Here is an 18,266-nt window from a genome sequence, read left to right as displayed (position 1 = left end):
GTGAAATTAGGATGTGTTGAATGTATATTATCTGTTATTTGAATTTGGTGTTTATGTATCTATGGATTGAATTGCAGAAATAAATTAAATTTGGAAAAAAATTTTAATATAGGGACGAATTTGGCGACGAAAATGATTTGTCCCCATTCTATCGTAATTACTGTACCTCGATAATTTTACGACAAATTTATTTTCGCCCCAGATTTCGTCCCAGAATCTGGGATGAATCTGTGGATTTGTCCCAAAATCTGGAACGAATTCACAAAATTCGTCCCAAAATTCATCTCAGATTCCGGGACAAAAATTTATTTATTAATTGAATTAGTATTTTCGTTACCAAATTCGTCGCAAATGCTTATGAAAATTATCAACGGATTTGGCAACGAAAATTTAAATCGTTGGCAAATTTTGTTGCCAAATTCGTTGCCAATTTTGCAAGAAATTTATTATTCGTTGCAAAATTAGGGACAAAATTGGAAGCAAAAAAAAATTTGTCACCGAATTCGTTGCAATATTAGGGACAAACTTAGCAACAAAAAATAATTTATCACCAAATTCATCCCCAAATTTGTTGCAAAAATAGAGACAAATTTGGCAAAAAAATTATGTGAATTCGTCCCCAAATTCGTTGCTAAGTTTGTAACAAAAAAATTATTCGTTGCAAATTTGTATGCTTTTTTACGACAAATTTGGGGACGAAAATTTTATTCGTCACCAATTTCGTCCCCAAATTCGTTGCCAAATTTGTAACAAACCATAATTCGTTCCAAAAGTTGCCATCAAACATTTTGGGACGAAAAAATTTTCGTCCCTGAATTCATCCCAAAAAATTTTGCAACGATTTTTTTTTTAAAATTCATCCCAAAATTCATCCCAAAAAGCCTTATTTTTTGTAGTGGGAATCGCCTCCATTTACTACAACGCTGCCAATGCAGCGCAACTCCGCAAAATGTCCTCTCGGTCTCTATTCTTCCTTGAGAAGGACCTATTTCCAGGAGCCACCTTCGACTTGCAATTCAAGCGATCCATTCCCAAACACGCTGACCTCCTCCCTCGCCGCGTGGCCGACACCCTCCCCTTCTCCTCCAACAAGCTCCCTGACGTCCTCACGCTTCTCTCCGTCGACCCTAACTCGAAGGAAGCCCGGGATATGAGTGCGACCCTGGAACGGTGCGAGCACACGGCGAATGCAAGGGAGACGAAGCACTGCGCCACCTCCATCGAGTCCATGGTTGACTTCCCCGTCTCAGCTCTGGCTGAAAGAAGAAGAATAGGAAGAAGAAAAGAATACGAGAACAATAATAGAACTTATTATTTTCTATTAATGATTGCCTTAAACATAGTACAATATATAATGGTTAAAAAGGTGCTCGGTCAATTAACTAATTAATAAATTATAGAATAATTCTAAGAATTATTCTGAGAATTATTCTAATAATTATAACAGAATTATTAGAATAATCCTAATATTATTTTGATTTAATTTGATGATCTGATCCGGTCAATCTCAGTGATTCTCTTTTATCTCTTTTACCCCCCGACAAATTCAACGGGAGATCTCTAATGTTGAGTTTGCTTGCCAACTTGTTGAAACAGTGTTTGGATAATGACTTAGTAAAGATATCAGTAATTTGATCCTCCGTAGAAACATAAGAAATTGATAATTGTTGAGTTGTCACACACTCTCGAACAAAATGAAAATCAATTTCCACATGTTTTGTACGAGCATGAAAGATCGGATTTGCTGTGAAATATGTTGCTCCAATATTATCACACCAAATTTTGGGTGTAACATTTGATGCAAGATGAAGTTCAGATAGAAGTGATTGAAGCCAAATAATTTCAGACGTTGTATTTGCTATAGCTTTATATTCTGCCTCAGTGCTTGAACGAGAGACAGTAGGTTGCTTTTTCGAATTCCATGAGATAAGGTTTTGTCCAAGAAATATTGCATATCTACTCATAGAGCGTCTATCTTCAGGAGAACTTACCCAATCTGCATCACTATAGGCATGTAAATCCCGAAACGATTAGCGATATAAAAGAAGACCATGTAAAATAGTACCTTTGAGATAACGAAGTATTCTTTTTTACATTATCCCAATTTTTTTCAGTTGGAGCATGCATGAATTGACAAGCACGATTTATTGCAAAGGTAATATTAGGGCGTGTGATAGTGACATATTGTAAGGCTCCAATAATTGTTCGATAAATTTACGGATCAGACAGAGTAAGAGAGGATGTAGTTGTAGAGTTGCTTATAGCAATTGATGTAGAGACCGGACGTGCTCCATCCATTTTAGCTCTTTGAAGAAGCCCAGTAATATATTTGCTTTGAGAGAGAAGATAGCCTTCCTCATGTGGAATAAGTTCAATACCGAGAAAAAAATGAGCAATACCCAAATCTCGAGTAGGAAACTCTTGATTGAGAAGACTTAATAAAGTTGTGATACCCTTGTAATCATTGCCGATTATTAGGATATCATCCACATAAATAAGAAAAAAATATCATATATCCATCATTATATTTGTGGAATAGAGATGAGTCAGTCTTTGATCCAGAAAATCCTTGAGCTTGTAACCAACTAGATAATCGATGAAACCATGCACGAGGAGCTTGTTGAAGACCATATAAGGATTTCTTGAGTTGACAAACATGAGATGAAAATTGTGGATGAATGAACCCAGATGGTTGCTCCATAAATACAGTTTCCTCAAGATGACCGTGAAGAAATGCATTTGAAATGTCTAATTGTCGTACAGGCCAATTAGAACTAACAGCTATCGATAATAATAGTCTGACGGATGTAATTTTGATGACTGGGCTAAAGGTGTCATTGAAATCAATACTTGGTTGTTGACTAAATCCTTTAGCTACAAGTCGAGCTTTGTATCGTTCAAGAGAACCATCAGCTCGATGCTTAAGACGGAATACCCACTTAGAGCCTACAACATTCATGGAGGGAGGGAACGGAACTAGGCTCCATGTTCCATTGCGGAGAAGTGCATCAAATTCTGTAGCCATTGCACTACGCCAATTTGGATCTTTGTTCGCCTGTGTAAAACAAGTTGGTTCAATAGATTTTGAAGAAACGACTAGAGCTCATGGAAGGGGATGTCGAGTTGTCATTGGTGGGCAACATGCATAGATGTCACTTAAGGGAAGCATGCAACGAGGAGCATTATCATCTGAATCACTTGTTGATGGTGACGAGGAAGTAGGCTGATATAGTGTTTTAGATGATGGATTTGTATTATTTGAGGATCCAGAACTAGAGAGCATATTATCTTCGATCGTCGATGCTTCTAAGGTTGGACATAGAATAGGTTTCATAACATCATTCCTTTTATCATTATGCATTGCTCTCAATGGAGTAGCCATTTGGGTTGATTCTGATGACCTAGGAGAATTTGTGGAAACTTCTGGGGCAGTACCTTGGATGTCATCTCCTCTTGCACCTCCCATGGGTTTAATTGGATAAGCAACCTGTGGTAATTCAGATGGCATATTAGGTGGTGTCAAGAAGGTATCACCGTTTGAAGATAAAGTTGTTCTGGAGGCTACAAAAGGAAATAGAGATTCATCAAAAATAATATGTTGAGAAATATATATGCGTCCTGTCGATATATGTAGACAACGGTACCCATGGTGCAAATTACTATAACCAAGGAAAACACATTGTTGGGGCGGGGATTTAGTTTATGCTTAGAGTAGGGTCGTAGCCATGGATAACATGCACAACCGAAGATACGTAAGAAGGTATAGTTAGGAGATTGATTATGGAGTTTTTCCATGGGACTTTTATGGTGAAGTAATGGAGTAGGTAAACGATGAATAAGATAAACTGCAGTTTGAACTGCGTCATCCCAAAATTTAAGTGGAACTGATGCATAATTGAGAAGAGCTAAGGCAATTTCGATTATATGACGATGTTTCCTTTCTACAGAGCCATTTTGTTCAGGAGTATGAGGACATGAGACTCGATGGAGAATGCCCAAAGAGCCTAGACGACAATGAAGTGCTTGATATTCTCCACCCCAATCAGAGTGGAGAGAGAGTATTTTACGGGCAAAGAAACGTTCTACGTGTCTTTGAAATTGACAAAAGATATCGAAAAGATCAAACTTTCGTTTCATGAGAAATACCCAAGTAAACTTGCTAAAGTCATCAATAAAAACCACATAATAAAGGAAACCTTGATTTGATAAAATAGGAGTAGGACCCCAAACATCAGAGTGAATTATTTCTAAAGGAAAACTGGAGCAGGACATTATTATCAAGAGCAAATTGACGGACTGAGAGTAAATTTTTAGTGATCACTACAACAAAATTCTCATTCAACAACACTGAAACGACAACGATTTTATGCCAAATCGTTGTTGTTTTGACTTTTAACAACGGTTTTAACAAAAACCGTTGTCTTTTAACAGTTTTTTTGGCCTATGACAACGGTTTTTAAAAACTGTTGTCTATTTATGTTTTTTTGGGGCTACGACAACGATTTTTAAAGGCTACGACAACAGTTTTTGAAAACTGTTGTCTATGTGCGATTTTTTGGAGTTACGACAACAGTTTTTGAAAATCGTTGTCTATTAAGTGATGTTGAATACCGGTGTTTTTTTTCCTTCACCATTTTTTCCCCTTCGCCGTTTTTCCCTTTCACCATTTTTTACCACCGCTTTTTTTCTTTCCCTCTCCCTGAAATTTTTTTGCCGCCGCATTCCCCCCTTACCTTCTCTATCCCTAAGCATTTTCATTCCTCTTTTCTCACAATCTCTCTCTCACTGGAGCCGCGTAGGAGCAGCAACAGCCGAGAAGAGCGATCGCATTTGTCCCCTCCCTCTCTCTTCGCCTTTCTCTGCTCCTCCACTACGGCCATCGCGGTGCCACCAGCGGTGGAGCACTAGACACGTCAGCCTTTTCCGGCCATTCAGATCCATATCCCCATTGCTGACGGTATCGTCGCTCTGGTTCTGATCGCTTATTGCGCTGCCGCGATGTTGTCGTACGCGACCCTAGGGAGGTGGAGGCAACGCTGGGGCGGAGTCTGACCTTCGCCGAGGACATCTGGTTCCGCTACACCGCACGGATGCCTGACTACCTCCTATTTTACCACAACATCATCTTCCTCTTCATCATTTTCTCCCTTGCGCCGCTCCCGCTCACCCTCATCGAACTCGGCTTCCCTGCCTCCGTCTCCTCTTTCAAGATCCAGCCCAAGATCCGCCTCCCGCCAACCTCCTTCTTCCAGTGCTATAAGGACGTCATGCGGGTGTTCCTCCTCATCGTCGGCCCGCTTCAACTCTCCTCCTACCCCCACCATCAAGGTCCCTTCTTGATTCCTTAGGGTTGCACTGCAGTTTGATCTATTTTCTGGGGAGAAAAAACCTCTTTATTAGTTCAATAACAAGTACCTCATTTTTTTTTGCATTATTCAATTTGTAATATTTTATGTTGATCTACTTTTTAATTACATAGTCAGATAAAAGCATCATTGTTTTTCTTTCAACCCACTTTCTTGAAGATTTTTGTTCTATCTTTACTAAAAGAGTTATTTGTAGTTTGTGGGGATAAGGACTGGGCTTCCCCTTCCCTCACTGTGGGAAGTGGCTTTGCAACTCTTGGTTTACTTCGTGGTGGAGGACTATGGCAACTACTGGATTCACCGACTAATGCACTGCAAATGGGGGTATGAGAAGATACACCGTGCCCACCATGAATTCACAACGACTATTGGCTTTGCAGCACCCTATGCTCATATTCTTACAGCCATGAACTTGTACATTCAACAACAACCAAGCCCTTTTCCCACTAAGTGGGGTTGGCACAACCATGAACTTGTGCATCGTTTTTAGAAAATAGGCATAGAAATAATGCAACTTTCTCATATTCTATTTTTAATTGACTGTGAAAGGTCCTTTTCTTGTCTGCTACATATTCTGAAAGATTCTTTATATGCTTCCTGTACATATCAACAGATATAGTAATGCTGTATTATTTCCAATCACACGGCTATAACTTTTCACCGTTGGCCCTTGTAGCTTCAAAAGACAAACGATGAGCAATACCGTAGAATTCAAAAAACTGAGCATGCTCCTCAGGTGGTAGAGGTTTGTGCTATAAACAACTATTCTTGAAAATACATTGTTACACAGGCTTATATTTATATAAATCATGGAACCTTCTTTAGGAGGAGCTTCTAAGAGTACAATTGGAAGCAACAGCTAAGTCAAAGGAATTATCACAGGTAAGAAGTCTTAGTAAATCGTAGCTGAGTTAATTCTCAACATTTGTTTTGCTTACTTGTCTGGCTACATGATGAGTTCAATCAACAAGCTTCTTAACCTGCAATTTGCACATGATCTCATCTTTCTTTCTATTGGAATATTTGACACAATGACTTATATTGTTAAGAATATTTTGCTTGAGGGAGATGTCTTCCTGCATGACTAATTGAAAAGTTCAGTCGGGGCTGGATAATATGATTTATGCTTGAAATCTGTTAAACTGCTGCTAGATATGATGTCAAGAGTGGATCTTGTACAAGCTCATTGAGTTTGAAGATTGATTGATATCCTGCGAACATATGTGCAAAACCTCTTTCATAATAATGTGAATTCTTGACAAGACTTCATCTGGGGCTTAATATTATCCTATATTGTTTATTTTTTGTCTCTCCAATTTACCTTTGCATGATAATTCACTTAAATGGAAAAATGGTCAGCTTTGAGTCTATTCAGATGAAATTTGATTTGGGTTCTTGTGTCAAAAACTGGACATATTTTTTTTGTTGTTGGTTTTGTGGCATATCATTGATGTACTACTTGTGCAAGTATGCATTCTGTGGTACACTGCCATGTCTCACATAAGGCATGGGTTTGGCATTCAGTTATTTAACATTTGTAACTTCTTTTTAGTCAATTTATTCTATATAATAACAAAATGTTATAATTGAGCTGGAGTCAAAATTTTGTGTTTCTTGTTTTTAGGCTCATGGAGCATGGTTTCCTCCTTGGCTTGCTACTCACGCCAATTACTATAAGGTGATTGTCTTAGAAATTTAGATGGAGTGTTAGAGAGATACCATATACATGTTAAGAGACTCCAATATGTCTTTGATATGTGCCTTTCAGGAACTTGCAACAACTCACTGGAAGGAGCATGGACAACCTGTACTAGATGTCTTACTTCAAAAGGTGCTAATTCTTCACCTGTACTATTTTTTTTTTCTATTGAATTTGTTTGTTAGTTCTTGCTTTATCACCATGAATGCATGTCACATATTATCTTACAATTTTAGTTTAATCTTGCATTGTACTTATCAATTTTGTGAAAATGTTTCTCAAGGTATCAGAGAAATCGATTCAAGCACAACAATTTATGGAACCACATTTTGAATCTTCCAAAGCTGTAAGTGGCCAACCAATGACTATTTTCAGTATCTGAATTATGTTAATTATTCATATATTTCAGTATTGCTTGATTGGCAATCCATAAGCAAGTTATATAAATTTGGTTTAATTTGCATTTGGGTTTGGTTTGGATTATATATCAGTTTACTACTTTATCGACTTTCTTTTAAGGTAGTTGATATTTTAGGCAGAATTTATTATGTTTCTAAATTATTTCGTTTCCTTGAATTTCTGAAGAAATGGATGTTTCTTGTGTCAAGCACTGAACCTTATGTGCAAACTGTGTCAAGTAAAGCAGTGGAAGTTTATCACACATCTAAGAGTGCCATGTCCAGCCACATAGCCAAAGTACAAGAAATTTCAGATCCTTATTTCCTGGTACTCATGGTATTATTTCAACCAGGATGCATATATAGACATGCCTCTGTACCAATTTGTCATTACATGTTCTATTTTTTTTGTTTGTTGATACACCGTGCTATGCAAATTTCCATACCTTGTATCAGGCTGCCAAGAGATTTTCTCAACCATATGTAAAACAATTTGCTACTATTACCAAACCACATGTTGAAAAGGTGCGAGTTGCTTTTAGTCCCTATAGTGACTGTGTGATTCATGCTTATGGAAAATTTCTCGAATCAGCCACAACTTATCACCAACAGGTAATTTCTGCTTACAACAATTCATACTATTTTATTTAATTTGTTGCCGTTAAAAAAATGACTACTTACCAAAAAAGGTAATCTTATTTGCTTAGCATAGACACATTCGCATTCCGTAAAATGGGCTATAATGAACTGAAATTGCAATTTTGTTTATATATTTGCTTGTTTGTGTGGTTTATAGTGTCTTAATCAGAATTTAAACTTAATTTAACCTAGATACTGGGGTTTTCTTTCTACTAATCAGCTTATTAAATTAGCAATAATTTATGAGAATAAGAGTTATAAGACGAGAAAACAAGTACCTTAACAGGATAATGTTCCTTCTCACTTACCCAAGGGAATTTCCAATATCTGGGATCTTTCATGATCTATTTATTTTATATACTTCATTTAGTGCAATAGGGGATAAAATGAGTTAATTTGTTGAATGTACCCATGGCCATAATCACCACCAATTCCATGTTTTTTAATCATATATATTGTAAGGCGATATCATATTAGATGATGAATCAAATTATTCTCTTCTTGAAACCTCTCTTCTTTTCATGTTATATGTTCTCTTCTATTTTTTTTTTGGTGCTTTGCTCACATACTTTGCTTCACAAAAATCCAGAATATTGGAAAAGGTTGACATGGAAGAATCAGCAAGTGAGAAAGAGGAGTCCAATGAAATTCTACAAGTTGAAGATTTTGATGGGGCTTGAGTTGACAATAATTATTTACAATCCTACATGGCATGAACCACCATCACAAGTTTCTAATCTTTTGACAATTGTTCATAAGTTGTAAATAAAGTTTATTTGTTTATTTGTATTGGGATAAATTTTATTTGAATATTAGACATGTTTTTTCTTTTGTGATTGTAATATAATTCTTGTATAAGTAACATTTTGAATGACATTGATATGAGAAATATTCTTTCTTTTGTGATTATGATTCTTTATTATATATTTATATTGAAATATGATATATTGGTATTAAAAGATAATAATTTAAAAGACAATGATCTAAAACCGTTGTTGTTGTCTATCACCCTCAAAGACAACGGTTAAAAACCATTGTCATAGCCCCAAAAACGGTTGTAAACTAGCAGTGTTAATAAAAAATGCTCTAAACAACAACGGTTTTAAACCGTTGTCTTTTCATTCAAAGACAACAGTTTAAAACCGTTGTAAAACTGTTGTCTTTTCATTCAAAGACAACGGTTTAAAACCGTTGTCGTAACCCCCACTTTTAACAACACTGTCAATTACAATGATTTTAAAGGGCCTACGACAATGGTTTTTAACCGTTGTCTTTTAATGTTTTTGTTGTAGTGGATGGAAGGAACATGAAGTGTATTACGCATAGAAAAGAGTCGACCTGATGAATGAAAAAATGTGTTTCCAAGGTGAGCAATTAGCAAACCTGAACTGTTGCCTACTTGTACAGTGTTAAGACCATGAGAGGAGGAGGCCTCTGCAAGAATGTCATAATCTGATGTAACGTGATGAGTTGCTCTAGAATCTGGATACCATCCTGAGATTGAAGAATTTGTCATAGGTATATAAGGATTGCTTGCAAGGGAAAATGCTCCTGAGTGATACGATGGAGTTGAGGTTGATGCTTGAGTTGTGGATGCAAAACCTCTAGTAAAATTTAAATCATATCTCTTATAACATTGATGAGCAAAGTGACAATTCTTGAAACAAATCTGACAACATCCTCGTCCTCGGCCTTGTCCTTGACCTCGTCCTCGACCTTGTCCTCGGCCTCGTCCACGTCCTCGCCCACCTTGATTTCCTTGATGGGTAGTATTATTAATCTTGTGTGCCGAAAGAGCAAGAGAATCTGGGACCCTTTGAGATTGTAATTGTAGAAGTATCTCATGCGAAGAGAGCAACCAATGAAGGGTATCAAGGGACACTTGATCCAAGCGAGTAGTTATGCTAGGAATAAAGCTGTCATATTGAGGTCTCAATCTTGCAAGAACATGTATTAATAAATTTGAATATGAAATTGGATGGTCAATCGCAGCCAAATTATTGACAATGGTCTTGATTGATTGCATCTATTCATAGATAGATTTGTCTCCTCATTGCACCTATTGTAATTGCATGCGAAGTTGAAGAACACGTGCTTGAGAGTGTGAAGCAAAGGTTCGAGCAAGAGCTTCCCATATTTGATGAGAACTAGCAAACCCTACAATTGTAGAAAGTACAGGCTCACTAATCGTTGAAATCAGCCATGTCAAAATTAGTTGATTCTTCTTACTCCATATAATGAAGTTTGAATCATCTTCTTGTGGTTTAAGAGAGGTATCATCAACAATTCCGAGTAAATCATGAACACGAAGTAGCGAAATAAATTGCATCTTCCAAAGCATATAATTATCATTGTTGAGTTTGATGGGTAAATAAGACATGACATTTAGGGGTAAGGAAGAGAGTTGTGTCGTAAAATTTATTTCTGTGGTGGATGATGGAGAAGAAAATTTTGACATTATAAAAATAATAGCAGATAATCAAAGACAAAAGGCAAAATATAAGGCAGACTTCTCATTGCGCAGACGTGCAAGAGACAAAAGAAAAGGAAAAGTATGAAAGAAGAAGAAAGGCTAATTAAACAGTAGAGTAATTTTGAAAAGCATGGAGCAAATTCGAAGAGCAAAGAGCAAATTCGAAAAAGCACGAAACGAGAGATTAAAAAAAACTGCCTTATATAGCAAGAAGCGGCTGTAGTGCACGCTTAAGTGCACAGAAGAGCTTATCTTTTATTAGATCTCAGTTTCAAAAAGTTGAGGGAAGAAATAAAAAAGAAAGATGACTTTCATACCATGAAAGAAGAAAAATAAGAAAAAAAAAAAGAATACGAGAATAATAATAAAACTTATTATTTTCTATTAATGATTGTTTTAAACATAGTATAATATATAATGATTAAAAAGGTGTTCTGTCAATTAACTAATTAATAAATTATAAAATTATTTTGAGAATTATTCTAATAATTATAATAAAATTATTAAAATAAACATAATATTATTTTAATGTAATTTGATGATTTTATTCGATCAATTTTGATGATTCCCTTTTATCTTTTTTACTGATACGTCCACAGTTGCGAACGTCACGGCAGCTGCGGAAATACAGCGGTACGTGGTGGAGGGGTTCGAAAGGATACGGGAGCCGAGTGGAGGCGATCGTAGTTTGTCACCTGGACACGACGTCGTGGAATCCACAGCACGTGATGCTCCAGGTGCTGCAAGTGAAGCCGGGTAGTGCAGAGCCGGTGTGCCATATCCTGCCCAGCGACCATGTCCGGTGTACCCCTCGCCAACAAATGATGTGACTAATAAACTATTGTCTCTGCCTATTATTGCAGTAGCCAGTAGTGTGCGGCGATGTGGTGCTCGGTGTATATGCATTAATGGATAGCTTTGCTTGTAAATAAGTATATTTACTAAAGCGCATCGTCGTCTCTGATTGCGATTACCTAATTAATATAATAATAATAATAATAATAATAATGAAAGGACTTTTTTTAGTTATTGTTTATTTCAATATTTTGAAATATCATATTTACCTATAACATACCCACTCAATTTCAATTGTGCTTAAAAACTATTAGATAAGTGTAGCTTTACTAAATTTTATATGTAAATATCCGTTGGTACCACGAAGACTTCTGGATTTATTATTTAACTATGTTTTTCAATTTTAATTAATTTAAATAATGTATTAATTTTAATTAAAATTATTATATAAATCTTAAAGATATAATAATAATAATAATAATAATAATAATAATAAATATCAATAATAATAATAATAATAAATATCAATAATAATAATAATAATAAATAAACAAAAATTTACTTGGCTACGAAGCTCTAATAAAGCACAATTTGTTCTTGCAATGTGAAGACAAAAGTGACATATAGGGATGTAATTAAACATAATCGAGTCAAGATCTTGAATGTTTGAATTTGATTCATTTATAATTGAGCTGAGCTCGAGTTTTATTTAACGAATATATTCATCGCTCACGATCTTATTCAAACTTTTATTGAGTCTAAATGAATTTAATAAATATAAATTATAAATTTAAATATTTATTAAAAATTAAATTATATATTTAGAAAAAAATTATAATATTTTTATTAAAATTTATAATTTTATTTTAATAAATAAATTTAATATATTTATCTATATTTTTTATAAGTAACATATAAAATCTATAAATTTAATATTAAAATTATTATTTTTTTATTTAAAAATTAATTCTGATAATTCCTCTTTCCCTGCCCCATTGTAGGAGGCCTGGACTCCCCCATTAAACCAATATCTCCCAAATTTTGTTTCTGTCATTCGCTGCCACGTTGTTCTCGAGTATTCAGACTCGTTAACCCATATAAGTGAGATGAAACTCCAAACTAATAGTTAATTGGAGTATTCACCACGGATGCAGATTCTCTAGAAACAAGATGAGGACCAAATAAGTAGAAAAAGGTGAATAAATGCATAGCACAGACAAAATACTAGTTGTTGGAACATTAAGTGTCTGGTTTATCACAATTTTAAAAATTGAATATGTTGACTAAATATCGTGCTTTATAAAATAAACCAGTATTGTCTGTCGAGATGTTGGAGACGGCATGCTCAGTTAACCGAGGATGAGAAAGTGCTTGTATCTAACCAAGAATCTTGACAGAAATTCTATTGTTTCCCTGCGTTCTATGATAAATGTCTTCGATAAATGTCAAAGACTGACTGTTGGAGGTGCTTGTATAAATTTCACCATGAAGAAAAGAAATAAATAAATAAAAGAGATAAAAAAAAATTATTAGAATTGACCGAATTAAATTATCAAATCAAATTAAATTAGTATTTAGATTATTCTAATAATTCTGTTATAGTTATTAGAATAATTCTGTTATTTATTAATTGATTAATTGACCAAGTACATTTTGAACATTATATATTGTATTATCTTTAGGGCAAATATTAATGAACAATAGATTTTATTTCTCTCATATTATTTCTTGTTCTCTCCCTATTCTTCTTCTTACATGGTATCAGAGTCACCTCTTTTTATCTTCCCTCAGCTTCTTGAGGCGGAGATCCAATAGACTGCGAACCTTTTTAAAATTTTTTTTCCTTCTCAAGCATTTTTTTCTTTCCTACATATTTTAATTTTTTTTTTTTCTCTCTTTTCTTCTGCTGCCAACCCCTTTGTTTCTCTTTCCTCTTCCTTAATCTCTATTTTCTTTCTCTTCCAAAAAAAAAATCCTTAACGATTTTGTCACTATAGTTTTTCTCCACAGTCGTCGACCACAAAGTAGAAGCTCTTTCTTGTGACGTCGTCCAACAGCTGCAGCCGACAAGTTATTTTTAATTTAGATGTCAAATACTCAATGACATCAAAGAGGCTAAAAGTAAAGTTCAAACCGATGTCAGATTTGTCACATCGTTGGTCATACTGGAAATATATGCCCTAAAAGACTTGATTGGTCTCGGGTAAAATGTAAAATTTATCTCGGAATTGGATATTTTGATATTCAATGTCCTAGCCCATTTGACTCAAATTTCATTGGTGGTCTTACAGCCTCAAGATAACCATCTATTTCACAAGTATATCCTAAAGTCCTCTCATCTGTGCCTACTTATGGTAAAACCCCAGAGTTTTCATCTACTGATTGGTATATTGACACTGGAGCAACTCATCATGTCACTTCAGATTATAATATCCTTACAGGCATAATGTCATATTATGACTCAGATATGGTTCAAGTAGGCGATGGTTTAGGTTTGTAAATTTCTAATCTTGGAAACACATATGTTCATTTATCTAATCGAACTTTTCACATGCGCAATATCTTTCATGTTCCATCTATCACTAAAAATTTACTTTCTACACGTCAATTTTATCTTGATAACAATGTTATTTTTGAGTTTCATCATAATCATTATCTTATAAAGGATAGAGGAACAAATGCTATTGTGTTTTATGGGAGCATCAAAAATGACCTTTACTATCTTCAGAGTTCTTCAATCAAAGCTTTCTTGGTGAACGCATAAATAAACCAGCTTGGCATGCTCGACTTGGTCATCCTTCCCTTCGTATTGTTCAGTCAATCATCAATAAGTATGGTTTACCTACTTCCATTACCTCCTCTCCATCTCATTCACGTAAGGCCTGCATGGAATCTAAAAGTCATAAACTAACTTTCTCTTCATCTGATCATGTTTCCAATTTTCCACTTAAAATAGTTCATTCTGATGTTTGGGACCCTGTACCTATTTTGTCTAATCAAGGTTTCCAATATTATGTTACCTTCATTGATCATTTTAGTAAATATACTTGGCTCTATCCTATGAGAAGGAAATATGATTTATTTGATATATTCTGTAATTTTCAAATTCAAGTTGAACGATATTTTAATCGTAAAATACTCTCTTTTCATCCTGATTGGGGAGATGAATTTCAAGCTCTCCATCGTCATCTTGCCTCTTGTGGAATTGTTCATCGAGTTTCTTGTCCTTACACTCCGGAACAAAATGGCTCTACTAAGAGAAAATATAGACATATAGTTGAAACTACCTTAGCTCTTTTTCATCATGCATCGGTTCCGCGTAAATTTTGGGATGAAGCTGTTAGCCCTGTAGTATATCTCATAAATCGACTTCCTACTCCATTGCTCAATCATAAGTGTCCTTTTGAAAAACTTTATAATCAAATCCCTGATTACACTTTCCTTCAAATTTTTGGTTGCACATGGTATCCATGGTTACGCCCCTATTCTAAACACAAACTTGAATCTCGTTCACTACAATGTGTTTTTCTTGATTATAGCAATTTGCACCATGGTTATTGTTGCTTGCATATACCAACAGGACGGATTTATATTTCACGACGTGTTACTCTTGATGAGTCTCTATTCCCTTTTTCAGTAGCTTCTTCGATCTCTCCTCCAGATACAAGTGACACCTTATTGATGTCACCTAATATTGTCAGAAGTGATGACATCCTAGGTCCTGCTCTAGAACTCTCTAATAACTCTCCTATATCATCAAAATCACCTCAAGTTGCTGCGCCAATCTTGGAAGCCTCGTCAGTCAAAGATAATATGCTCTCTAGTTCTGGATCCTCGGATAATGCAAGTCTGTCATCTACTTCACCATGTCAGCCTACTTCCTTGTCTCCATCAACAAGTGATTCAGATGATAATGCTCCTCGTCGCATGCTTCTCATAAGTGACATTTATGAGCGTTGCCCACCAAATGCAACTCGATATCCCATTCCACGAGCTCTAGTGGTGTTTTCAAAATCTATTGAACCAACTTGTTTTACACAAGCAAGCAAGGATCCAAACTCGCGTAGTGCAATGGCTACAGAATTTGATGCACTTCTTCGAAATGGAATATGGAGTTAAGTTCCGCGCACTCCCTCAATGAATGTTGTGGGCTCTAAATGGGTATTCCATCTTAAGCATCGAGCTGATGGTTCTCTTGAACGACACAAAGTTGACTTGTAGCTAAAGGATTTAGTCAACAACCAGGTATTGACTTTAATGATACTTTTAGCCCAGTCATCAAAACTACATCTGTCAGACTATTATTAGCAATAACTGTTAGTTGTAATTGGTCTATACGATAATTGGACATTTCAAATGTGTTTCTCCATGGTCATCTTGAGGAAACTGTATTTATGGAGCAACCACCTAGGTTCATTCATCCACAATTTCCCATCTCATGTTTGCCAATTTAAGAAATCCTTATATGGTCTTCAACAAACTCCTCGTGCATGGTTTCATCGACTATCTAATTGGTTATAAACTCAAGGATTTTCTGGATCAAAGACTGACTCGTCTCTATTTCACAAATATAATGATGGATCTATGCTATTTTTTTCTTATTTATGTGGACTACATTCTGATAACCGGCAATGATCATAAGGGTATCACAACTTTATTAAGTCTTCTCAAACAAGAATTTCCTACTCAAGATTTGTGTATTGCTCGTTTTTTTCTTGGTATTGAGCTTATTCCACATGAGGATGACTATCTTCTCTCTCAAAGAAAATACATTACTGGACTTCTTCAAAGAGCCAAAATGGATGGAGCACATCTGGTCTCTACACCAATTGCTATAAACAACTCTCAAACTTCATCCTCTCCTGTTTTGTCTGATCCACAGATTTATCGAAGTATTGTTGGAGCCTTACAATATGTCACTATCACACACCCTAATATTACTTTTGCGGTAAATCGTGCTTGCCAATTCATGCATGCTCCAACTAAATAAAATTGGGATAATGTAAAAAAGAATACTTCGCTATCTCAAAGGTACTATTCTACATGGTCTTCTTTTATATCGTCAATCGTCTCGAGATATACATGCATATAGTGATGCGGATTGGGCAAGTTCTCTTGAAGATAGAAGCTCTACTAGTGGATATGGAATATTTCTTGGACGAAATCTTATCTCATGGAATTCGAAGAAGCAACCTACAATATCTCGTTCAAGCATAGAGGCAGAATATAAAGCTATAGCAAATACAACGTCAGAAATTATTTGGCTTCAATCACTTCTCTCTGAACTTCATCTTGCATCAAATATTGCACCAAAAATTTGATGCGATAATATTGGAGCAACATATCTCACAGCAAATCCAATCTTTCATGCTCGTATAAAACATATGGAAATTGATTTTCATTTTGTTCGTGAACGTGTGACAACTCAGTAGTTATCCGTCTCTTATATTTATGCTGAAGATCAAATCGCTGATGTCTTTACTAAGCCATTATCCAGACAATATTTCAACAAATTAACAAGCAAATTTAACGTCAAAGATCTCCCGTTAAGTTTGTCGGGGGGTAAAAGAGATAAAAGAAAATTACCAGAATTGACCAGATCAAATCATCAAATCAAATCAAATTAGTATTTGGATTATTCTAATAATTCTTTTATAGTTATTAGAATAATTCTCAGAATTATTCTTAGAATAATTCTTAGAATTATTTTTAGAATAATTCTCAAAATTATTCTTAGAATAATTCTGTCATTTATTAATTGGTTAATTGACCAAGTACTTTTTGAACATTATATATTGTATTATCCTTAGGATAAATATCAATAAACAATAAATTTTATTTCTTACTCACTCCCTATTCTTCTTCTTACAAGAAGCACCATACTAAAATCTTAAACCTCACTTCCCTTCAAGATTTGACATGCATCTTCTAAATGAATCTCAAATATACGAGGAATGGTTGAGCATAGTACTGAAAATCAAGAATGTATTTTGAAATTGGTAATTCCAAGGTTCTTGCCTTTGTAGAAACAAGCTTTTGTTTAGTGCATTCTCATGGCAAACAGCACCATTCAGGCCTTAGTAAATCAGAGAACATTATTGTCTATTTTCTTGCAAGGTCTCCCTACTTATTGATCAAAAAACCAAAGTATTTCATTGAACAGTTTAGCAGAGTAAATCATGAAAATAATAGTTGTATTGACACATAAGCCTCATGGTTGCCAATAACATTAAACTCTTTCACATTAAATAATGACGAAATAGGAAAATGATCAATCAAGTATGCACTCTGGCGTATACAATAATGCACGAAGATCTAAATAATAGCATAGAGAGGTGCACCTCTATTGGTCAGCCATCAGCATCCAAAGGGTTTTGCTACCAACGATAGCATTTCACTTTTCAAATATCCTTACCCCTGATAAATACTATTGTGTGGCTTTACGGAAAGAGCTTTGCAGATGTTAAGAGTTCACAACAGGTTTATGTTTATTACCCACACAAGAAAGTCAACGAGTCAACCATCTAGGAATGAAATGGATGGATATCATGGCAAGTGTTAGACAAAAGGTTTCAAAACACAAGTAATCTTCAACCAGACCCTGGATACCTTTAACACCATAAGATGAGTCATATGCTACTGATCCGGTAATGACGAGGGGTCCCATTAAAGATAGGTCAAAGTAAGAAAGATTAATTAACGTGGAGGTCACAGTCAAGCAAAGTCAAGTAAGGTGCCAAGACAGCCAGGTGAACCGAGTATGGCCGAGCAGACCACACGGACCAGTCATGGCCGAGCGGATCAGGAGTGGTCGGGAGGACTGCACAGACTATCCATGGTCGAGCGGATCAGGAGTGGCTGGGTGGATAACATGACCGAGCAAACCAGGTATGACC

General features: G+C 35.5%; 2 protein-coding genes and 1 pseudogene across 2 annotated transcripts; all 3 read left to right on the top strand.

Moving 5' to 3' along the window:
• Window positions 1–949: 949 nt before the first annotated feature.
• Window positions 950–4,139, top strand: LOC122054823 (BURP domain-containing protein 6-like). The gene is made up of 2 exons (XM_042616253.1): window positions 950–1,231; window positions 3,948–4,139. Exons 1-2 carry the CDS (start codon window positions 950–952, stop codon window positions 4,137–4,139), a joined length of 474 nt encoding a protein of 157 aa, XP_042472187.1.
• Window positions 4,140–4,998: 859 nt separating this feature from the next.
• On the top strand, window positions 4,999–5,696 carry LOC122054822 (annotated as a pseudogene).
• A 362-nt stretch (window positions 5,697–6,058) lies between these two features.
• On the top strand, window positions 6,059–9,412 carry LOC122054821. The gene is made up of 8 exons (XM_042616250.1): window positions 6,059–6,070; window positions 6,192–6,248; window positions 6,991–7,044; window positions 7,135–7,197; window positions 7,349–7,411; window positions 7,651–7,800; window positions 7,920–8,075; window positions 9,395–9,412. The coding sequence occupies exons 1-8, from the start codon at window positions 6,059–6,061 to the stop codon at window positions 9,410–9,412; spliced, it is 573 nt and encodes a 190-aa protein (XP_042472184.1).
• The last annotated feature ends 8,854 nt before the right edge of the window (window positions 9,413–18,266 follow it).

This window comes from Zingiber officinale, chromosome 3B (genome assembly GCF_018446385.1).
Source record: "Zingiber officinale cultivar Zhangliang chromosome 3B, Zo_v1.1, whole genome shotgun sequence".
Lineage (NCBI taxonomy): Eukaryota > Viridiplantae > Streptophyta > Magnoliopsida > Zingiberales > Zingiberaceae > Zingiber > Zingiber officinale.
Note: the sequence above shows the minus strand (reverse complement) of the source record. Positions and strands in the feature narration are given on the sequence as shown.

Bases quoted from the DNA above. Each gene is read 5' to 3' on its own strand.
- LOC122054821 (XM_042616250.1), top strand. The intron at 6,249-6,990 runs GTAAGAAGTCTT...TCTTGTTTTTAG, and splicing joins AGTCAAAGGAATTATCACAG to GCTCATGGAGCATGGTTTCC. The intron at 7,412-7,650 runs GTAAGTGGCCAA...GAATTTCTGAAG, and splicing joins ATTTTGAATCTTCCAAAGCT to AAATGGATGTTTCTTGTGTC.
- LOC122054823 (XM_042616253.1), top strand. From the start codon at position 950: ATGTCCTCTCGGTCTCTATTCTTCCTTGAGAAGGACCTATTTCCAGGA. The intron at 1,232-3,947 runs GTTGACTTCCCC...TCCTTTCTACAG, and splicing joins CCACCTCCATCGAGTCCATG to AGCCATTTTGTTCAGGAGTA.